The sequence below is a fragment of the Lutjanus erythropterus genome, chromosome 13 (assembly GCF_056507025.1).
Source record: "Lutjanus erythropterus isolate fLutEry1 chromosome 13, fLutEry1.hap2, whole genome shotgun sequence".
Taxonomy (NCBI): Eukaryota; Metazoa; Chordata; class Actinopteri; order Lutjaniformes; family Lutjanidae; genus Lutjanus; species Lutjanus erythropterus.
The window spans coordinates 15,369,592-15,394,635 of record NC_139329.1 but is presented as its reverse complement, the minus strand read 5'-3'; the positions used below and the strand labels follow the sequence as shown (position 1 = coordinate 15,394,635).

Here is a 25,044-nt window from a genome sequence, read left to right as displayed (position 1 = left end):
GGCTTTTACTTGGTAGATCTGGATCATATCTTGTTTTTCAAAGGGGAAGTGGCAGATATGTGATTTCACTTTAGCTTACAGCACAGTTCTGTTATAATGTGTCTCATAAAGGGTCTAATATTGCCTAATTAATAACATTATATTAGATTTCTGCACCATAAAATAACTTTTAGAACCTTCAACCAAAGGCTTCCAGTTTTAAAGACTTTGCAAAGTGGAAAAATGTGCTTTGACCTAACAAGTCCACATTTCACATTGTTTTTTGAAGTCATGGACGTCGTGTCCTCCAGGTTGAAGAGGAATAGGATCATCTAGACTGTTACCACCACAAAGTTCAAAACCCAGCATCTATGAAGGCATGAGGGTGCGATAGTGTCCATGGCACGGTTGACTGTCACACCTGTGAAGGCCCTTCTGATGCTGAAAGGTTTTGGAGTAACATATGCTGCCATCCAGACATCTTTTTCATGGACGTCCCTGCTTATTTCAGCAATACAATACCAGAGTTACAGAGTTACAACAATGTGCCTTCATAATAAATGAGTTCAGGTACTAGGCTGACCTGCCTGCAGTCCAAACCTGTCGCCCACTGAAAATGTGTGGTGCATTATGAAATGCAAAGTACTACATGGGGACCCCTACCTGTGGAGAAACAAATTGTATAGTCATATATCAAACAAGAATGAGAAAGACTTTCATTTTCGAAACCTCAACAATTAATGTCAACTTTCCAAACTTTCTTGAAAAATGTTGCAGGTATCAAATTAATTATGAGCATATATTTACAAAAAATAAAAATAAAATGTATCAGTTTGAACAATACCTTGACTTTGTACTACATTCAACTGTATATAGATCAACAAGAATTTGCAAAGCATTGGATTATGTTTTAAGATTTTAAGCGGTATCCCAACTTTTTTGTATATGGGATCGTGTATAGCCTACATAAGAACAACTTAATTAAGTTTATTTGTTCAGCATCACCTCTTGTTTCCCTCCACACGACTCTGCCGGAGAGGCTCTGAGAGAAACCTGACATACTTTCTGACAGACTTCTCTCAGCTCCAGCCTATTATACAGTTCAACCCTGCTCAAAGTCACTTCAATTATCAACATGATACTGTTAGTGCCTCTGGTCCCAAGAGGTATTGTAGTGGTACAAGGCTACAGATCAGATTCAGATCTCAGATCAAAGATGTTACATTTTGCCCAAACCCTAATTGGCGTCAAGCAAAAATAGAATGTTTGAACTCCCTCTGATCGTTGTCGGTATAGGGCAGGAGCAGATACAAAGGGTGACTAAGTTCAGTAAAAATGCTTTTTTGACACATTTACTTCTGCATGTATATTGTATATATAATCTATCCAGTTTTGATTTGGAAATAAGTGCTCTGTATTTGGCTGATGTGCGCTGGAAAACAACAAATCAGGATTAACATAAAAAAAAAGAATCACCTTCACATTCACCTTCTTGCTTTATTACCGGCTTGTAGTGGATCTGAACAGAGGCATGATTTTATCTTTTGGGTAGCAGCATTGGCAATGTCTTAGTTCAATGCAACATGTCATTTACAGTATTATTTGATGTCCTCTTCAAAGACAAAGAGCACATCATATGAGTGTCACAGGGGGAAATATATGATTCCTGACAGGAAAATAGTTCAGCATGTATGAATACTGGCAATTAATTACACATATTAAAGCCGCTTTTGAGGACGCATACCAAAACTAATTGTCATCTGTCAGTCTCTACTCAACGCATGTCAGCTTTACTTAAAGGAGAGATCTGTAATATATTTTCTGTAATTAATAATAAAATTACCATGATATGTCATCACAGATTAGGGAAACATGCTAAATTGGAATACTCACTTCTCTGACAACAATGCTAATGCCACAGTATCCTCCTTTTACACCTGGGTTATTGTTTGTTTCATGTTAAAGTTCAAATTAAAGCTGAATTTTTGCAGAATGGGTCAGTGTTTGTTTGTGAATCATAAGAAATCATTAATAATCTTTCAGAATAACAATAAAATCACCATCCCATGCACTGAGGCTGTGAGTCCTCTGCAGCAGACTAAGCTTTAAATTGACAGATAAATGACCATTATAAATGCCTGACTAACTTACAGGGCAGGACATGTCGCTGCTTATCAACAAATTACTTAGGATTTCAACCTATATAATATACTATCTATGTTACCAACTTCACTGTTCTTTTGTAATGTAACATCTTGAATCTTTAATCTTAAGTAACAGTGACGTTAAGATAGACACCACTCTCATGCCAACAAAGACGGAGTCTGCCATGGTGCCTCCTCGCTAAGCTATACTAGAGGCCTGCTGACTTAATATTCTTAATATTCAACTGATGGATATGACAGTGGTATCAATGCTGTCATCTAACTAACCATAACCATATTTTCCAAATATGTAAACCAATTTAAATCAATCCATTTTTGGCGCTATAGAAACCAGCTATAAACACAATATAGACATCAGCTTAATTACTTCACTTAATCACCCATCGATCAGATCAATATTAAGATAGAATGTATTTGGAGTCAAGTTTCTGGCCACCTAACCTGACAGTCCAGTATTCATGTTCTTTTATCTCTGATTTTGGTCTCCACCATCTCCTGATTTAAATATCTGGTTTCTTAGCTGCTAAATGTTCCAGTGTGTTTACCAGGTAGCTGCCTGTCTGCTGTTCACTGGAAAATAGCAAAAAATGGTTAAACATATATACACAGCTCACTGGGATTTCAGGGACACATATTAAAGCTAATTGTCGTCTTTCAGTCACCACTCAAGCACCTGTGGATCACCACATGCTGGTGGAAGCTATTTTAGGGAGCTGATCAAAGTCTCATAGGATTGTCTGATGAGGTGAGGTCATCCATAATTGCAGGTGAGCCTAAAATAAACCCGGCCGAAATAGGGACAGATGTAAAGTGTAAATTTTGTTTGTGAAAAAAAAAAAAAAATCAAAGATGAAAGAGGCCACTGTGTGGAGACATTTCCAAGTGTGTAACCCAGGTAAAGGCATTTTCTTACAGTCTTTTCAGGCACACAATCACTATTTTTTTTTCTTCTAGGGGACTTTCAAAGTGAAAAAGAAAACAAATTCTCTCAGGGCCTCTTACCTAAACTGTCAGCACCACATTCATCATGATAAAATAAGGAAAACAAATGTTGTGCAAATAACACAGGGGAAATTTTCTCTAAAGGTTAAAGACTATTTTAAGCAACTATATGAACAATGACTTTAAGCAATTTAAGGTTCCCTCTATGGGATTGTGTGAGTGTGTTTGAATTCATGCCTCTGTATATGTCGTCTCACAAGTGAGTGCTTTTCTGCTTGAGTGAGCATGTGTTTGAGTGTGTGAGAGAGCAAGTGAGTAGAGAGGGAATGGTGCCAATAGCGAAAATAAAAGTTAGGTTGTTGGAGTGTGGGTGTGCATTATGCAAATACCTACCTGCTATGAGCCTGGACAGGTATCCAATTGGTGTGGGATAAGGAAGTTAGGAGGATAAAACACCCATTGTGGTGGGGCAGCACCTAGTCTGTCTGCATGCTTTCTTCTGTTAATTCAAAGATTTGGGAAGCAAGAGGACTCGACTTGCCACACTATAAACACCAGCCCTCTATGGTATTGGAATCTCCAGAAACTGTATTGATCTCCACTCAGCCTTGTTTTCAGTGGATCTGCGTGAGACATCTATCAGGCCTCATCTGACCTCATTCTGCTGCTCTGGTAGGCTGCCATACAGGTGCTGGGAAACCAGCTGTGTTTTTAAAAATGAACACAGTATGATTGAACTGAAGGCTGGTCTATTAGGCTCAGTAATGTATTATATATATATATTTTGTTTAAACTTACTTTATTTGCCTTTTTAACCTGTTCTGGTCAGGGGGGGCAGTGCAGGTATTCCTGAAGATTATGAGCAGAAAGAATGTACTGTAGTTCCTTAAACTCATTACATTTCAGTTTGTAAAGATACGTCAAATATATTTATCACGTTCATGAGTGTGACTGAAGAGTTGTTGGTTCGACTTAATATCTCAGGCTTATTGATTGTTTGTATATTTTATCAAGTACAACTGAATTCATAAAAAGTTTATTTGACTAGAAAAGTTATTTTGCTTTGAATCATAGCAAAATTACCTGAGCTTGTATTTTCAAATTCAGCCAATGTCAAATTTTAAGGCAGCCTGGACACTAACTTTTAACATGTCATAATGTTTTTTTGGTTTTTTTTTTTACAGTGAATCTTCAGTTGTAGAGATATGTCAAAGCTGAGATGGTAGCAGTACGATTATCTGAACAATCACACCAAATAGCATCTGACATGACAATGAAAAATTTTAAAACGTATTTCTAATTAGTGCAAACTAACCCATTTACCCTCAATTGGATAGTTTTTGCTCACAGTTACTGAAAGAATTCCTAGACTAAAAAAAAAGTGTAATTCTGTGCACCACAATGCCTTTACTTCAATATTTCCCCTGCAGTTACAATACTTACAGAAAAAAAACAATACTTACAGCAGATACACAAACTGCTATCATTTGGCCACTATGACAGAAATGAAACCAGCACTCATCTGACACAATACTCATGTGAGCTTCTTCAGATAAGTGTGACTTATCTCTGGCATGTGCAGTGTAATGATTTTCCTCTATGACTCAGTCAACAGGATATTGATCCAGAGCTGCACCTTTGTGTTTGTCTAGTTTTGCAAGCTAAATAATTTTTGCACTGACATACTAGCAATGCTGCTTGCCTTGTTGATAAGATACGTGCTTTGCAGTAGTGAGGGTTAGCACACTACAAACAGCATGTGTCACCTGCTGGTGAAATCTCATTCAGGGATCTTGACTGTAGGGTTTTTTTAAAGCTGATTTGCTGTATCTTTAAGTAGATTTGGTCGCTACTGTATGTACCACAGATGTGTTTGGCTGGCAGCATGGTGTTTTTTTAGTGAAATGAGTAACAGGGCTTGGCGTAAATTTGTTTATAACCTGTCATAAAGGTGTGACCAAGATCTTCCAGGGAACTGGCAAAATATAGGTCACTGAGTAAAGAATTAGATCGATTGTGTAGCTGTTCAAATCAGGAGTCACTCATTACACTGACCTCTGACAGCTTGACAGCCACTAACATTTATAAAAAAACAATGTTAACTGTCACAAACACCTTCTTTTACTTTTCTTATCTTAGACAGAGAATGAATATCCAGTTTAAAGGACATTTTAAAACAAATTAAAGTCAGTTTCCAAAGCCTGAAGCTATGTTTAAATGTTGGAAAATGTTAGGGGCATAGATTGTGTAAACGCTAATAAAATAATAATTGAACGATAACTAAACTAATAAGTAAGTAGTCTGCATCTTATATCTCACTCAGAGCCAATTTCCGTCAAACTCGCATAAAGTAACACAAAACCAGATATTGACAGTAAACAGTGTCCGACATGACTCAGCTTTTGTGCATGTGCAACACTTCTCCACCTCTTGCTAGGCAAAGCAGTGGAGCCACTGAATTTCTGACACACTTTATTTACATGGGATGCAAATTTACTTGTGGTTGAGACTGAAGCGTGCCTTTATTTACCTCCATATTTATACAGAAAACCAGTAAATGCTAACTGAAAATGTGAAGCATCAGAGGGAGTGCAGCTCATAAACACTCAATCAGCTCACAATGAAATAAGCATTTGCAATTATGCAAAATCAGTGTGCAAAATGTAATAACATCAGTAACTCAAACAGCAGCAACATGTAAGTTTCTGTTACTTTTACATATTTTGAGCAGTCCAAAATAAATATGATTACTAACAAACTTAAATGGAAGCTTTACAGTGTAACATGCAAATAAGCCACCATTCAAACATAAAACCCAGCTGACGCACGTCAGTGGACAACAACATAAACCATAAACTGCACTGACATAGAATTCCTTGGTGTTTATGTGGCCTAATTTCCTATTTTTGGGTGCATTTTGATGGCTTATTAAGAATATTAATCCTTAAGATTTACAACCTGGTTGAAGTGGTGCCACTCATGGTTGCTGTGAAAGATGTAATAATACAGACAACACCTGTTGAGCAGCTACAAAACAGATCACTTATTCATGCTTACTGCAGTGACCTTCCATTTCCTATGGTTGCTTCACATTAAAAGCCACCCTGTGTTTTATATTTTAATATGAAGCAGCAGCTGTGGGATTTTCAGCATTTGCATTAAACTTAATGTAGCTCTTATATGGTGCAAAGATATTGAACAGTAAACAGTGAAGCACTGAGATAAAACTGCATTCAACAACATGTGTAATATTTAAATGATATGAAAGGCTTTAAAAAATAGCCACAAATAGAATCAAAACTAGGTTTGATTCCATGATAATGTGAAGTATTCTAACTATAAAGCTATAATATGTAAAATTTCCATATTTAAATATCTAAAAACCTGAGACATATGTAATTTGTTTTGTAAAGATGAGTGCATCCATTATCCCAAATGTTTCCAGCTATGGTCAAACCCTGAGAAATCCATTATTTAATGGTAACGGTGCATTTCCTATTGGCCACTAGTTGCTTTAACTTCTAGGAGAGCACAGATACTTTGGATACATCAGAGAGTGAGGAAAGAAGTCAGCAAATGCGAATAAATGTAACATGAACAAAACTTTAATACATTATTTTGTCCATGAACAATATTTCAATATCTCTCTAACAGATTACATATTAGATTCAGTAAAATATATCAAGTAAAGTTGCTTTGTGTGTCGTTGGATGCTTTAAAGCAGCAAAGATTATTGTCTCTGTTTCGATCTATCCATACAGTAAATCACTCCTCTCCTGCCTCAGCCCCTGGGCCATGGTACATCAGAGTGTAGCAGCTACAATATGAGCATAACTCCATCCACCACCCTGGACAGCCAGCTGACCACCACCTTGGGCCCTCCTAACTCCTACCCTGATGGTGAGGCTCATGACCAACACAAACACACTCTGAATGATGTGTTGTACATGCCTTCCTGACATTATGTATGCACTGTCTGAATAATATCTTAAAACGCCTCAAGAAAATGGGCCATTTTTTTTCTGCTTCTGCTAATTCTGATCACTCTCTATTCAACAATCCCATTCTTTCTCTGATTGTGAAAAAAACGCAATGCAAAATGAAAATCATTCAACAATTAGCAGCTGATGTATTGCTCACCTCGTGAGCCCAGAGCTCTGAAACACAAGGCATGAATTAAGGATTCCCGACTGAGAAGTAGCTCAACAGCTATTTCAGTAAACTGCTCTGCAGATTAATTATTGACAAATACCTCCAGTAGAGGAATTCATGTTTCCCTCATCAGATGCATATTAATTTACAATCAAAATTAACTCACAGATGTAAATCAATGCCGTTTTTACAATGTTTTACACACAATCGTTGATGTTTCTTCCCAGTTCCCATGGTAATGCCCGGTTACACAAGTCGCCTGTGGCCTCGTGACTCCCAGCCTCAATTCTGGACTAAGTACCAGGTGTGGGAGTGGCTGCAGCAGGTCATGGACATGCACCAGATCGACGCCTCCAACATCCCCTTTCAAAACTTTGACATGGACGGCCCTCAGCTTTGCAGCCTGAGCTACCAAGACTTCATCCGTGCTGCCGGCAGCGTGGGACCCATTCTCTTCCACAGCATCACAGAGCTCAAGTGGGGCGGTGCGTCTAAAAGTCTGAAAGGGGGGCTGCAGGGGGGAAAAAGGAAGATGATTAGTCTCAATAAAAGAGGAGCTGGGTGATTTGAGTCGGGTCTGGAGCACAGTCTCGCTGAAGTGTTGCTGAGGAGGGATCACAGAGGCAGTCAGGGGTCACACTGCATGGTGCTGTAGAGGAGCGAAGGACTGCTTAAAGCGAGGGATATGATGGATTTGTTGTTTTCTCTTGCTAGAGTGGATCTCTTAACAAAGCACAGAGGGGATGTGAAGCTGAGAAACAAGCTGAGAATTTGCTCAAACTGTTTTTTAATTAAAGTTTAAGGGTTATTGTAAAGAAACTGCAGTTCATAGGTCTGAGGCTTTTCCTCTGAGCTTTTAACTACAATTATTATGTGAAGAATGTGGCTTAGAGGAGATTAAAACAACAAAATAATGCAAATTCTTTTGTAACATTATGTGGTTAGTGGCATTTTAAAACGACATAATGACAGGAGACCAGGCACAACAGGTTTGACCTCCGTGCAACACTCCAAAGACAAACCAAACTAGAGAACAATGCTGCTATTGTTCTTTCTGGCTCAAGGAAACTAGCTTAGTTTATTGGAACAAGGTGTAACATTTTCATATATCAAATATAATTCTCAAGCTGTTGGCGATACCTAGGTATAATTACCACAAAAACTTAGGCCATGAAAGTAGGTAATACTGAGGGAACTCTCTCAAACTCTTGACTAGATTTCCCAAGTTGCTTCCTGTTGAAAATGTTTGCTCTTCCTGTTCTTATTCTACCAAGAAAAAACCTCAGCCATTATGAAAATGTGTTGTGCCATGTTTGCACTGAAGACACAGCACCTCCTTGTTCTGAAGCCGTAAAAGAGTATCTGTGTAGACCTGTCACAATATCAGATTTTCACTATACAATTATCATGGCCAAACAAATTCATGATAACAGCATTTTTGTGATATCTAGAAAATAATACTATCAGTCATATTCATCTTCAGCTTAGTTTGTTGTGTGATTTGTCTCTTTTTCAAAATACGAGTGCAGGGAGGTGGAGAGAAAGTCTGTTACCTAACTGTACAGAAGCGTACACAAAGCGCAGTTACACTTAATAGATACAACGCAAAAAATATTTCCTACTAAATTTGCACTGAAGTGTAACAATTTAGGGCAATTTATTGAGAGACTTTCAAGTCTTTAATCAATGATTTGGGTCATAGCTGGAATGTGAATAATCAATCTTCACATATTGCACAAGAATGAAAATTTTATTTTCCTGAATTGTGTAAATAATTCTTCCTTTTTCCTTCTCATCCCTGCACAGGGCAGTACCATATGGACATTGGCCAACTGGACCTCAAACCAGAATGTAAGACTCTTTCAAACAAGTTAGTCAAGAAAAAAAAAAACAATGTCAACATGCATATAGTTGTTCAGATGAGTCAAATGAATCGCCATGTCATAAATTCTGCTTCCACTTTTTTTCCCTTGCAGTCGACTTCTCCTGTCCATTTCCAGATGTCAGCTATCCACCTGGAGGTACTGTGAATATATAATTCTGCTGCATTATTTCTACTAATGCTCAATTTGAAGCGGATCATGTAACAAATAAATTAAAGACTGACTTAGATTATTTTTTTCCTCTGTTAACTTAGAAATCTATGATCCCTCAATTCACCCCCTCGCACCCGTTGCCTCTCCAACACCTTCTAGTCCAGGTAAGGAATTCACAATACAAACAACACAATATGTTCACACTTTATGGTTGTAATGGAATCCCAAAATAAGCACAAATGAAAAAAAAAAAACACAAAAGGAATAAACATCATTTGATTCATGTCTCTCAGATATCAAAAGGTCTTTCAGTCGTCCTCATCCGGTCAAAAAGCACAGTAAGTAATCAACACATCTTATCTGAACATATTCTGTATGTTATAATATTGTTTATTCCTGCCATTTACTGTCTTTTCGCACAGACCCAAGAGGGACCCACTTGTGGGAGTTCATCAGGGACATTCTGCTGAACCCTGAGCGAAACCCGGGCCTGATCAAGTGGGAGGATCGGACGGAGGGGGTTTTCCGCTTCCTTAAGTCAGAGGCAGTGGCACAGTTATGGGGCAAGAAGAAGAATAACAGCAGCATGACTTACGAGAAACTAAGCAGGGCAATGAGGTACACCTGTACAGCTATCATACATATGCTTACATGAATACAAAACCACAGAGCAAGTTATCTATCACACGAAAAAAAAATGCTGCAGGTGCTGATTTAGAATCTCCTGAAAGTATTTATTTGGGTTGAGATCTACTAAGCCAGTCAAGACATTCAGCACACACTGATTTTACTGCTGTTTAATGTATTCAGTGGAGACTTTGGACACTAAATGTTATAATCTAGGTTGTTATTTAGTATTTTTCCTCAGAGGAGGTGAAACATTCATCACAGTCAACATCCTGCATGTACACAGGGATGTTCTTAAGTTTGGCATTACCTTGTAAAATCTGTAATGTGGAAGAAATTTCACACTGCATTGTTTCTAATCCAATTTACTTAAGCAGCTTATAATGCACTTGCTGCTGAAAAGAAGATTTTAACAACTAAGAAATGTATTTTGAAACAACTTCAGATGCTTTTAGGTGATGTCATTAAGAGTTACACACCTAAAACCAGTGAACTCAAACCTTTAAAATACATAGTTACCATTTCCCATCACCAGTTACCTAGAAAGGAGTCATTTTTTCAACTGCTAGCCGACATGTTTTCACTTTTCTCCCAAATGAACTGGAATGGCCTGAGCTTCTCCTCAGAAAATCTTCCTGGCTCCTGCAATAGTCACAGCTTTACATTCAAATGAGCTAATCTAATGAGCTTAATTTCGTTGTAGTGCAAACCACTGGGAACTACAGAATGTGCCCGCAGGTATTGTCACTGTGACCGCAAAGCTGATTTTCTTTTTACTGCGCTGCAGCAGAAGGATTTGCAGCTTGATGGCATCACCAAACAGATTGGTCCTCTCTGTTATGAATAACAAAAGTGAAGGAATAACAACCAAACTCAGAGTTCACTTTCATTTCAGTTGACGTGAACTTAGAGAAAATTTCAACATATTTTGAAAGAAAATATATTTGCCAAAAAACAGAGAGACTAAGGAAACTCGTAACTCTACTGACAAAGGCATCTATCAAGATCTATGAAGATATTGATTAGAAAAAGAAGTAACTTATAGCTCCATCCTCATACTTTAATTACATATTAAATTGAGAAAAAGTAATACAGTTCAGTAAGCTGATAAAAACAGGACATAGCAACTATAAACTGACATGCTTCCCTTTCAAAAAAGCATAATAATAAATTAAAGGAGAAACCTGTAATATATTTACTGTAATATATCCCTGATGAAACCCTATATTTTTGTTATTGTCAACACGGAAAAAGCTGATGACTCCAATAGCCTGTCTGTGGCTCTCAGCCCAGTCTGGTTGTTGTTACTGAAGACATAAACCCTAACAATGGGTTACAAATATACACTTGAATTTTTCTTTTTAAAGGCGAGGAAACTCTCTAGAGTTGGAATGGTATTGGAAGCGCTCTGGTTTCCATTTGTAGTCAGAGTAGTATTGACAAATCACGTCTGAACAGACTTTGGTTGCAAGCAGGTTAAGAATCCGCGTGGAGAGCAAAAGAGGCAGAATGCAATCTTTGAACCCACTGGCTATTGTCTGCCGAAGATTTAGCTTTTTGTTAGCTTTTTAAAAATGTATCTGCATTCATATGTAGATATCTGTTAATGGAAATTAGCCTTCAACTCCATTCTCACAAGTTGTTGGACCGTAAACATAACAGATACACAGAAGTGGAAGTGTTGGCCTGAATATCTGTCGTCTGTTATTTGTAAATGCTCTGCCGACACCAGAAGCCCTCAAGGAGATACCTGTGCACCTTTACTCTGAAACCAATGTGTTTTGAATTTTGCCTTCATCAGGGTCCTCCACTGACAGCCCTGAAAGAGAGGCTGAATTGATATCAGATGATAGACAATGGACTCTAAGACTGCTCCATAAGGACACTTTATATGGGATCCATTTAAAATACTGTCCATGTTTGTAGGATATACAGACAGTTTTTGTTAGTAGAACTGATTCACCAAACTTTCTCCTCACCACCATCCTTTAAAATAAATAAATACATTAATTAATTAATTAATTAATTAATTATTGTAATTCATCTGATTCAGGGTTATATTTATTAGATACTTAAGTCCTAAAAGATAAAATAATCATAAGTAATTCAATTAATCATACTGCACTACAAAGTATTACAGTAAACTGCATTTTCATGTGATATTTATGATTTTAGATGAAACTGTAATAATTTCATTTTGAATAGAATTTCATTCAGTCATTTCCTCTGTCCTCTGTTACAGATATTACTACAAAAGAGAAATCCTAGAGCGAGTAGATGGACGCAGACTCGTTTACAAGTTTGGAAGGAATGCCAGAGGATGGCGGGAGTCAGACAAATGACATTTTCATTAATTTATGTTTTCTTTGATATTATATGCAAATGTGATGTTTTATTGTTGTTTTCATATTATTTGATAAAGATTTGTTTGAACTGTTTACACATTGTTGATGACTGTATGTTTGCTTGCTTGTTGTTATCTTAAATCCATCCCTTTGTTGTGACACTGCACTGAGACGTTCTTTACTATGCGCCTTATTAAAAGCTTGATTATTATGCCAGCAGGACAGCTCTCAAACCTGTGTTTACGTAAGATCCCACTGAAGAAAGGAAACAATACCAAAACATTGTGAATCCTGTTTTTTTTTTTACATTATTTCAAATATTTTCTGCAGGTCCCAAAGGAGCACATGTTGATAGAATTCAAAACACATGTGGCAGTCTTATATATGCATGTTGAATGTTCTGACATTTATACTGTGAAGTGTCCTTTGGGAAGGATGCTTGATCTCTGCAGAAAAAAAACATATCAAATAACAATGATTAAATATTCCATAAGCACAATGAAACAATGAAGTGCAAGAATGCATTAAGAAGTGATGAGTATGACAATATATATATATTTACCTTGCATTTGTTGAGCTGTAAAGAAAGTGTGTACATGTGTTGATGTTTGATACAAATAAAGTTTGCCATTGTTTTTATTTCATGAAAGTCATTTTTCAGGCCTGCATGTGTACAGTTTTGGTGTAATTGTGTAAATCAAGAAGAGGACAATCCCTGTGACCTTTAATTACTATGAGACAATGAAATATTATTCCGATCAGTTGTGTCAATTAGCATAGCATTAGCAACATTGCCTATCCAGACAGAAAACTCAAAATTTCAAGGCAACGTACACTTTTTTTAACTTTTGAAAATGTTTTGCCATGTTTTAAGATAACTTGCTTTTCTTCTTTAAATGAACTTGAATCTTTGAGTTGAAAAGACCCCAAAAAATGTATTTTAAAAGTTGTTGAAGTGAATAATGGCGAATAATTTAATATTTTCAGCTGCAGCCATTTCATCTTGAAGCATCCAATTAACGACAAAGGTTCAGGTTCACACCTGACTGTGACTAACTTTTGAAATACAAATTTTGGGGTTTCTGAAAAGTCAAAGTTTCAAGTTTGTCTAAAGAATAAATGTAAATTATAGGTTGGCAAAACTTTGTTTAGTTTATTTCAAAACTTAAGTGTTTGAGTTTTATTCAAAACTCAAAGATCTAGTGAAAGCAGGTGCCTTGAAATTATTGCTTTTTTTTCTTTTTACAGTGCAGCTACACTATACACTTTGGCTGAATACACTACAAGTTTGATTTTGAAAAGCCATGCACTTGTAGCACAGGTCCTTTCTGTTTTATCACGACAGAATGAAATGCCACAGAGTTAAGTGTTCATCATTGCGTGCCACAGCTGCCATGCTGGTTCCTGCAGGCAGCACACAATTGACAGGGCCCTGATGATCAACGAGATAAAAGCAGTGTCAGTTAAGGACTCCTTTCTTTGGCCTGTGTTCACAAGCAAATCCATGTCTAATCTTCACTGTAATTCATCTGGCTTTTATAACCCCTCCTTTACATAGCGTGGCATTGATTGATTCCATGTTCTGTTATTATCTCCCCTGATGGCTTCCAAAATGTGCCCACTGCGCTGTTGCAGCCCTTTTCAGTTCACACACATCAGTGTCCCTAACCGGCGCTGTCATGATGTGAGCTGAAAGAAATGACACCACATGTCATTATCAAGAGATTAATCAAGAACAGTCTTCTAGTATCTGATCTAATGGAATTTGTAAACGATTACCAGAGGATTTCTTCCTGGTCACAGGAAACAATCCCTGATTAGAGGAGTTTGCTATAATTTTGTTTTCCGTTGCCAATTGGATGAAATACAGAGATGATATAACCAGTGACTGCTCCTGATTAGAATGAGATAATAGCTACTGATTGCAGTATTGTTATATTAGCCTACATGGAAAAAGCAACCAATGCAATTCACACTAAAGTGTCATCATATTCCATTATTTAGATCCTGTGATGTGACATAATTCACATGGAGCAATCACACCGTGTCACTTGTCTGGAGCTGCACTTGTCATGACCCATATTGTGCATCTTAAATTTGTGATGTATATAAAATCAAATATAGCTGTGATTAACATTTCACTGTAATAAAAGTTAGCATTATAAGTTCCACATGTTTTAACCCTTTAACAGGCATTATAACCTCACGTTTGACCTTTTTCACAACAAACTTGCTGTAATAAGAACTCAGCAAAATAGATATTTAGCTCTTTACTGTTACTCCTTTGATTGAATAGAGTGCCTAGTGTGGGTTATATCCACTTATGAGAAATTTGGTAAAAAGACAGAAGTTGACTGGTGTAAAGCTGCTCTTCAGCTATGACTTCAACTACTTAAAGTTGAAGTCAGAAAAAAATCTTATGGGATTTCATGTTCTAGACCCCTTAACAATGATATCTTTGTTGAGTTCCAGAGACGTGACAATAAAATGTGTCTCTGCGTTGGCAAGAAAAAACTTTGTGACCACTCGGTTGAGTTGACAGCTTAGGGTAAACTGAACCTGAAGCCTTACATAATGATAAATCCAACACAGAATGTCTTCTGTGATTATTTATCGATTTCTTCTTGTTGAATTATTTTTGTCGCTCGCATTTTTATTAGCAATTTACTGGCGATCCCATGATGCCTTCGGTAGAGTCTGTTGACCAATCAAAGACTGTCTTCCAGACTTGTGTGACAGTTCTCATTGCACAATACAATAACATGAGAATTTACCCCTTCCTCTTTCAACAGACCTGTACTAGTATGGAAGCAAAAACTAATTAATGAGTAGAATTATATAAATGTAAAAAATGTGCAATTTCTTTTTGACACCTGTTGTTATTTAGGTACTTTATTGGCACTTGCACAGGGCACATATAGCATTGCATGGATATATAGTTGTTATTACATTTTTGTACATTTTATTTGGCTTGACATGGAAATTGCCTGGAAGTGATGTCAGAAGAAAGACAACCTCAGTCAATATATAATTTGTCATCAAAAAAGACAAAGAAGTAGAAACATTAGATAATGTGCAGGTAATGACTATGGCTCATTATTATCTTCTGTGTGCTTTAAATAAAGTTCTTTGAGATTCAAGACTTATAATTTTATAAAAATTATAAATTTGCATTCATGTTTTGTAATTTGTTCATTGTATCTCATTACAGTTATTGAACACCGCATGTTTTACAATTCATTTATTATGTGTCTGATAATAAGACCATGTTTCTTAATAAATTTATTGAATATTGAATATTGTTAACATCTACTTTGTTTAGAAAAAAAAAAATTCTTCTGTTGCAAGAATGAACAAATTCCATGGAAACCTAATACTTGTTAGGTCAGGGATTTCCTAAATTGAGCAAGTCAAACACATGTTTATCTGCCACCTATATGGGTAATCTGAAAAACAAAACAAAACAAATCAAATCAAAACAAACAAAATTGAAAAGTTGCTAATTGTAGAGCCAGGGATACAATTTTACTTTTTTTTTTTTTTTTTTTTTTTGCAAATGTATTTCTTGCCTGTTAAATGGTTAAATGATGACAAGATACTGCTGTGAAGAAAAGTACAAACAGACAAACAAATGAGCTAAAGCATTACAGATTTCCTAATTATTCACATACATATTTATTTATTGTTATTATATACTTAATTGTATTTGATTACCATATCATAACATTTTACATTATTAACCATGAAGGTTAATAAAGCACAAATAGATTAAGTGTGAAATTAATGATAGTTTCCATCTGATCATCAGAGACAGAAAAACATGTGACCTCAGTTTCATTTCTTATCAAAGTGAAGCTACTGTGAGCTGTGATACAGGGACGTGTTTGATGTACCTGAGTGCAGATAAGTGGACAGTTAGGCAAATCTAACCTCTGCAGCACAAAGAGACAGGAGCTTGATTTTCCTACCAGACAACTGTCCTGTGAATGCAAACCCAGCTTTTACATACCCTCATTGAGAGAGGACCCATGACAGCCACTGACACCTGATTCAAATCCCATATCAGCAACCTTTAATATGCATAATACAACATGTGATGAGTTTAGTTTGTGATTCACTGAGGCCTATGACTTCAGTGGTTCTTGGGAATCAGCTGTAGGTGTGAGAAAACAGTGTATTGTTCTCTGAAATTTAGGAAAGCACCGTTAAACCAGCACGACAGGTAGTTACAACACTTGGTTGTGGGGCACCAGTGGCTGGCATGATAGCACGATGGCAAACATGTAGCCAAACCAGTTGTAATAGATCTGGAAAGGAAGAAAAACACACAAGTGCTGCTGAGAAGTGATATTTAATCCCTCAGTCTCACTTTAGTGGCGACTGTTTTTGTTGCACGTCAGCCATTATGATAAGAATGGTGCAGTGTCTAAGAAGAAGTCAACATGTATATAGAGGTAAAATCTACTTGGCTGCTGCACTGTTTTACACTTGGCTGCACAGATGAAACAATGGCTGACTTTGTTGTGCCAAAAACAATATGCAATATCTGTCCACAAGTGCCTTTATCTCTCATTGTCAGAAAATTATTTTCAGATTTGAATGAGCCACGTGAGGACTATTTTATTATTTAAAAAGGGAGAACATTAATGCAATCAGATAGATGCTGGGGGAAGAACAGGGAAGTGATGAAAGATAGCCTGAGCATGGGCACAAAGACAGCCAGCTGGGATTTTGTGTCTGTGTCCCATGCCTGCTCAGTGCGGCTATTGTGTTCGCTCAGCAGATACACAGTCTCAGCTTATCAGGCCCTCTTATCATTTTCTCTTCACACTCAAATGGACCTGTGAGGCATTCGGCCCTAACTGTGAGTTAGACAGATTAGAAATGCATCACTAATACAGCTTTACTTTTTGGTGTGTGTGTGGGGGGGGGGGGCATCACACTGCCCAGTTAAAAATCACACACAACTTATGAAAGAAAAAGTAACACGAGTGAAGGTATAATTGACTGAAAGGAACTAGTGCTGAAACTGTTATGAATCAAACAACTTTTCTTACAACGGCTTATGAAGTGTGATTTATGGCACAAGGAAGTAATCATGACGATGCAAAGATATCTTGTCCTGCTAAGATTTTTGGACTTCCCATTGATGTTTATTTTCCCATGGCATGTTTTTTTTTTTTTTTTTTACCAGTAACTCACCCAACAATTTCCTGGTTTACACACACAGTCAAAAGCTTATGTAACCTATGCATGTACACTTTTATCTGGTTAAATATGCCTTAAATGTGGCTTTTATTGATGCACATGCTACATATATATAAATATATGTATGTAAAATTAAAATTGTGTGTTGTGTTTTGCTGTCGCCATGATTGTGTCTACTGAAGTACTAGAAAATATCATGGTTGTTGTAAAAAATAGTATCTTTGTTCTAGAAAATCAACAAAAGCACATCAGTGCCCAGTATTTCATATATGAATATATAAATGTGAATTTGACCTATATCACCTTTGACCTAATTCAAGTTTTGTCATCATTTGCATATGAATTGCCAGGAATCTAATCGATTTAATCTTATAATAATATAATACAATAAAAGAAGTTGTTGATATAGATCTTACACTCAAGAATACCATAATGCTCACTAAAGAAGTTCAATAAAAAAAATCTTAAGCAGGGAAAAATGAGGTACAGTGTGTAATAGTAGTTCAGTTATGAATATTAGCCCTTTTTCAAAAAACAATGTCCCAAAATTGATTTTAATTTTCAGATTTTAAAATACACGAACTACTTTATTGGAACCTTTGACACTCTCCCCAGCAGGGGTCAGTAGATTACTGATCATTGGTGATTTCCATCAGCTGGACACAACAGAACAACAGTGTAAAGGACCTCGAAGGACCCCAAAGAGTTTCTTCTTTTCAGCCTGGTCGTTTATTGCTAAAAATATCAATAATACATTTTCTAGGCAAATTAAACATGTCACAAATCAACAAATAGTTTTAAATGTATTCTGGAGCTGATACGTCTCATAAAACTTATTCTACTTTTAAAATGATACTATCCTTCTCCTTCCGCTCTTTTACCGTCAGGCATTTGTGCGGGCACGTCTCACCGACGGAGGACGACAACATGGCTGCCTCCTTGCGTCTGGGTCGTCAAGGGATATTATTTGGCCTCAGATTATCTAAATTTAATAAATGTTTATGGGCCACACAGCCATGTCAGGAGCATGTCAGACACTTCTTTCAGTCCCCGTGGGTCCTCGGTGAGTGTTGACAGTTTAATATGAGGACAGTTAGCGTTATTGTCCTTGTCTGTGCGGACAGACCCTGACATTTACTATCATCATTTTCTACTCCCGTTAACCGTAAAATTAGATAGGTTCGTTATCATGTTTCATCACTGGATAACTAATAACGTTGTTGTTAACAGAAGGTACTCTTATGTCTTATTCCAGCCTGAGTCATGCGGGTTTTATTTGACATCACAGTACAGGAAAGCGTGATAGGAAATATTAGGTACACTGTGAAGGGATTGGACAAATATCCGTATATGACATTTATCAGTCTAGAGAGCCAAGATGATTTGATCGCACGTGTGCTTTCTCACACTTTAGACAATATTAATATCCAAAAGTGAAGTGCTTATTTCACGGCAGACGTTTTGACTTGTCACCATAAGAGATGACAGATGTTGCTACCAACATTGATGATGGTTCTGCTGTGTTTACAGTTTTGTACATTTTTTCAGATCAGAATGAAAATTGTCACTGGTCCAGCCTCCACATCATTTCGTCACTTATGAACATCATTATTATTTTGAACAAATTGTTAATGCTTTGGAGAATTCTTGCAAATGATCATAAACAATTGTCTGCCACATGCAGAAAGTTTGAACCAGTTGCCATAATTTGTCAAGTGTATTTTCTGTACATTTTTTTTTTATTATTTTAGTGTTCTTACATGATGACTAAATACTTGGAATAGAGAAAAGAAAAACACTGCATAGCACAAAAGAAATGAACACAAACATAGAAATGTTAATGGGGTTGTTATGATGACCATTCCAGTTTCAGAAAGTGCCTGTGATACCACCTAAAATGCTGGTATTGGTATCGGTGAGATCTCAAGTCTATGCACCAGTCCAGTACCATGTAACTTATTAAGACAGAAACGAGACCGTGCTACTTGACAGCAGCATCCTATATGCCCTTTTCCCCCAGGGTGGTGAAGTCATGTTCTATGGCATTTATTCACTGTATCTGTTTGTTCATGTTTTACAAAGAGTTTAACCTGAGCCAAGCTTTACAACAATGATAATAATCACATCTTAACAGGGTTGGTTGTATTCAGCCCTTTTTTTTTTAAATGTGCAGGTATCTGATTGGTACTTGGTACTGGCTGATACACAAAGTTCATGGAGGGAGAAATGATCAGAACATGAGAGCACTCCTTAAGCAGAATTACACATGCTGCGCTGTATGGAAAATTTCAGTGTCAATATCTTACCCAGGGCTGAATGATTTTGTAGAAATATCTAACTGCAGTTATTTTGACCGATATTGCAATTGCAATATGATATGCAATATCAGAGGAAAGGATCCATTTTACATCATTATTCTAATTTTTGTCAAAAAAAAACACATTAAAACTATTGGTTTGTTATTATTTTCATGGATCTGTACTAAACAAAAACACTTTCTGAAGTCTAAAGAATTATATATTGGGCAGGACCCCTCTGCACCACCACAATATTTAATTTAAAATGGTATTTTGACACACATTTTGCCTTATATAGATGATAAATAGAGCACATCCTGCAGTTTGAAAATTGCATTAGACCATATTGGGATTTTGATAAAATTTCGATTAATTGTTCAGCTTTAGTCTTATCCAGCTGCTGCAGATGTCTTTTATGATCTACTTTTTACCTTTGTGCTATGCAGTGCACTAAAACAGTCTTGTCTTTTTCCTTTCTGTATTGCATTGACGTGGTCTGACAATAAGTTACAGCACAAACAGTAAAGGTGGAAATGAAAATCCTGTAGAATCAGTCTCCCACATACACTGATGTGTAACATTACAGGGTTGAAATTAATATATACCTATATACAGAAATAATGTGCAATCTTGTGTATTTTTAATAGCTGTCATCAAAACTGTAGCAAGAGTTTACTTCAACAAACACTTACAGTACAGTACTATTGTGTAGATAATGTAGCTAAGTACTTTGACCATCTTGTTTGTAAATACTCACACAAGGACTTGTCATTCTGATGGAACTGACATGTTCATTGATAGAAATGAACATGTTAATTTGCAAGTAATCTATTGTCTGATGCTTTTGGTATGAAATGTTTTAGGAAATGCACTTACTTTTTTGCAAATGTTAAGTTTTAATTGAGAAATATAACAAAAAGAGGAAAACTGTAAGTGTCCCAATAAGCTGTGACAGTGTGATAGTGAGCCAACAGACTATAATCTTATCTAGAATATTGGTATTGGACATAATTAGTAATGTGCAACAATGAAATGGATGAGGTCGATGGGCTGCAGGCTGTTCATTCCACCTGTTATTTTCTGTTTTCTGTCTGCAGGCTATCAGGCAGACTGTACAAAAATTTTGCAACCTGTTTGTAGATCCAGAAATAATGTTGGAATCACTATTTATCAGTTTTTCATTTGGGAAAGAATCAGCCAGACAGGGACAACTTACTGCACTGCAAGTAGTCAGTATTCACCTCTGGTAAAAGGCACAGGGAAAGAGTTCAGGGCAGAAGTAATTGGCTGTCGGAACTAAAGGATAATGTGAGGGGAACATCAAGAACAAAGAGCTATGTGAATGTGTAATAGGCTTTCTTTAAAACGTGGCCTTTATTTATACATATGTTGAACTGATAATATGCTGCTCACGATTTGAGTAGTTAATAGATCTTTCTGACTGCAGACAGTTTGACGTGATGTAATTAATCAAATCAATGTTGGCTACATTCCAAACTATGAACTGGCACACCAAAATGGAATGCAGCTATCACTCATGTTATTAATTGTACCTGTGCTTTTCTTGCTACGACGAGGCCAAATCTGCTGAGAAAATTCAAGGTGAAAGCAATACACTGCTGTGTTAAAAAAAGTCATACACACAGTTTGACTCAATATGTTAATATATGTAGGATAATGTTTATTCACACACACCCCTAAAAGAAATATGCAGATAAACATGTAGCCTTAAAGTGTTTTTAATTTTCCAGCAACTGTAAAAAGTGAAGCAACAACAATGTTGATACTATTGGAATATACTATACTAGTCACTTTTATACATGCACCAGATACGTGACAAGATTGTGACATTGCCAGACATCCAGCAGATGGCAGCAGTACACAACATGGTCAGAGACCACACAGGACTTGCACATTTTCCATGGAAAGAAGAGTTATTGATATGAGGCAAAGGCAAAAACCTACATAACCTCTAAAACACCTAATTTGAAAAATAACAAACATACCAAAAGAGTCTTAATCATTACCTACTTGACCTACTTTGAGGTCAGAGTCAGTGTGCAATTTTCTTTTTTGAGGTAATTAATTTTATTTTTATTACTTTCTGTGATTTCAGATAGCTTAAATAAAAACTGCAATTTTCCAATACATCATAGGGGAAAACTGGGTTGACAAGACCATAATTTAGGATTTTTGATTATCCATTAATTGTGAATTAATAATCATTTCCATGTGGGAGACATATAAAGATAGCAGAGATGCAATGATAAGTCAGTTAATCAGCTTTATTGCAAAGAAAGTTGCCAACTGTTTTAATACTCCATTAATTGTTTGAGTCGTTTTTCAAGAAAAGATGGCAAACATTTGCTTTTTCTACCTTCAATTTAAGGATTTGCTGTTTTTCTTTGTCATTTGTGATGGTAAATGAAGAGTCTTTGAGTTTTGGACTGTTGGTTGGACAAAAGAAAGTTCGCTTTGACTGTGAAAGCAGCATCTTATGTCAAGGACATGGTGTTGTGGTTTGTATTTGAGCTCTTTGCGTCACATCCAATGAACGGGCTCAACAGATGTTGACAAAACTCTTTCACATCTCACATCCCTTTTTTTTGCCTCATCCATTCACTTTTACTGTATACTTTTCCTATATTTCTATCTCCATCATAAATGCCTGGAATATGTATGTATGCAGCTCACTGCAGATATAGAATAAACAAAGCCTTCTCCTTTTGAGTTCTACCATGCCTGAGCAAACAGATTGGCTTTTCTTTTATCTGCAGCACTGCAGGCTAGTTGTAGTAAAGCAGAGATGCCTGTACAGCAGCTTAGATATGTGGTTTCCTCTGGTGGCCTGCAGACCCAATGTCCAGCGCAGTGCTAGCGGCCCGTCGAACCCCGGCCCTGTGAGCGACTGCAACTGGTGACAGTGGTGGGCTTTGATGGTCGCTTGAAGGGCTGCAAGAGCACAAGTGCCTTTGCTGCCTCTGGTGCAGTGTCAGCCGGGATCACAATTACATGAGAGACCTGCCAGCCTTCTCCTGTCATAGCGGCACCCTCTCTCCTCCTGCAGAGCTGAACATGTTGCACTCCCCTGAGGCCCAGTTGCAGCTAAACACTGCTACTCCTGGGTGTTACTTGATTTACTTTGACATTCACATAGCCTGGCTGATGTTGACCTGACTGCAGGAAGGATCTGAATATGATTTTTATGGAAATATTTCTGCTCTAAGTCTTGAGCCTGATGACCCCTTTTGTAAAGTATATTATTCTCTTTCTTTCCTGTAGGTGTCAGCCCACTCAAAGTGCAAATGCCTGCTCTCTCTCCCACCATGGAGGAGGGAAACATAGTCAAATGGCTGAAGAAGGAAGGTAAAAGGAACATGTGACACAGCTCTCATTACTACACTTGTCTGCTTGACTTCTTCTAACCTACTAAAACTGCTGTTTAGTTAGTTAGAAAAGTTTTAGCAGGTTAGTCCAAATATATGTATTTTTCACAGTAACACCCATCATTTCTTTCTCCCACAATGACGAACCAGCGGTTGCACTAATCTTTTACTCGATGACATCACTTCCCCCTGTAAGGCAGAGGTCTGAGCACCAGAGCACCTTAGGGCCTCTGGTGGCTAATTGGCTCAAGGAAACCCGGCAGTCACTATTCATCACTGCTTAGCAACTCTGCTCAGCCAGGCGCTTCAGCCGCACTCTCATTTATCAGGAGGCAGCATAGTGAATTCTGATTGGCTGTTCTGCTGTGTTGCCATGTGCTCCTGTGACTCGAAGTGAGATATGTACGTGTGTGCAAGTGAGAAAAGAGAAAGGGGGGAAAGATAAATTCTCAGTGACAAGAAAAACACACAACAGATGCTACTTTATACCTCTAAATGCATCACAGCTTACGAAGAGCACTTTTTTCTTGTAATGGTAATGTGATTCATTGTTCGACATTGAAATCTTTTGGTTTTGTAGCGTAGAAGAGTATTTTCTAGATTTCTGAATTGGAATTTACCATTACAGGTGACATGATTTCAGTTCTAACTTGAATTGCTCTATTTGTAAGATGACAATTAAGTTATTGTTATATTTCATATTGTTTTATTACATTTCAAATAAATTATTTACATTACAGAAATGGCGGTTATATCATACTTGATACCATGTATCTGTTGTTGTGGTCAGTGCTGGAAAAAAACATGTATTGAAAATCAAATCATGACTTTTTAAAGTTAAAAGTTAGATTGTATCGAGGATTTTGAGTATCGTGACACCACTATTTTACATGCAAAAGGTTTACAAAAGCACACACATCCAAAAGTGATAAATACTGTATGCTTAACAGAAGTACATGTCAAAAAAGTATCTATCCAAGGGGTCATTTGACAGGTCATGTGATTACAAAATGGTGAACAAATAAAAGGAAAAAAGAAATACATGGAATGGTAAACACAGTAAATAGAACAATAAATATAAGGCATCTTATAAGTAAAATTCAGATGTGCAATATATTTTGAACAAGCTAAATATACCATAACAGAGTCATCAGGTAAAAAATGTCATACTGTTGTGGTGTGTTGAGAGCAGAAGAACCAACTTAGCACATTAGTAACATTAGAGGAAAATAAGATTAATAGTGAAAATACACAAAGTATGAATATACCACATATGCACATATAAGACATACACAAGGTGCAAAAAGCTCCATAGTACCCTTAAAAAAAATACACTTATCTGTGAGTGATCTTGTACAGCGCCATGAGCTTTGTCAGAACAACTTTAATATCACATGACCAGTGCATCAGGTTCAAACCATCATAATTTAATGCAATACTGAAGATGCAAAAGGAAAATGCAATTTCAGAGGTGGTCTGTTTGACATAAAAATAAAAGCATCTCTCTTAATGTTTTTTGCTCACATAGTTGCCCATTTTCTTCAAAACATATCTGAGCAGGTAATGTGTATTAACATAACTCTCACCTGCATATCTATCTAAGCCAGGTATTTTTTGTTGTTATGTCCATTGCCTTTGCAGTTAAAGCAGAGGTGAAAAGGCTCGGGGTCGCCTGTTTAATCTTTAATATTGCACATCACACCTAACCCCTGGGGTCATACGGTATTAAAGCCTCATACAAATCCAATCTTGACTCCGCTGCTGCTTGCTCTCAGGGGCTTCCGACGTCAATACTCCCTCTGCTCTTTCAACCTGCCCCTCACCCATCCCCATCTACTCTTCCCTTGACCCACCCTATTCTTCCTTTTTTCCTTCCCACACATCTACCGCTACCTTAAACATAACCT

General features: G+C 37.0%; 2 protein-coding genes across 2 annotated transcripts in view; both read left to right on the top strand.

Moving 5' to 3' along the window:
* Positions 1 to 3,543: 3,543 nt before the first annotated feature.
* Positions 3,544 to 12,669, top strand: ehf (ets homologous factor). Its single transcript, XM_084735026.1, has 9 exons — positions 3,544 to 3,758; positions 6,848 to 6,986; positions 7,466 to 7,723; positions 9,045 to 9,089; positions 9,215 to 9,259; positions 9,376 to 9,438; positions 9,568 to 9,612; positions 9,697 to 9,892; positions 12,144 to 12,669. The coding sequence occupies exons 2-9, from the start codon at positions 6,911 to 6,913 to the stop codon at positions 12,241 to 12,243; spliced, it is 828 nt and encodes a 275-aa protein (XP_084591152.1). The 5' UTR covers positions 3,544 to 3,758; positions 6,848 to 6,910; the 3' UTR covers positions 12,244 to 12,669.
* Positions 12,670 to 18,342: 5,673 nt separating this feature from the next.
* Positions 18,343 to 25,044, top strand: part of pdhx (pyruvate dehydrogenase complex component X) — a 43,581-nt gene continuing 36,879 nt past the window's right edge. The window contains exons 1-2 of the mRNA XM_084733802.1: positions 18,343 to 18,517; positions 23,034 to 23,117. Coding sequence (XP_084589928.1) covers positions 18,382 to 18,517; positions 23,034 to 23,117 — 220 coding nt within the window. The 5' untranslated portion in view covers positions 18,343 to 18,381. The remainder of the gene's footprint in view (positions 18,518 to 23,033; positions 23,118 to 25,044) is intronic.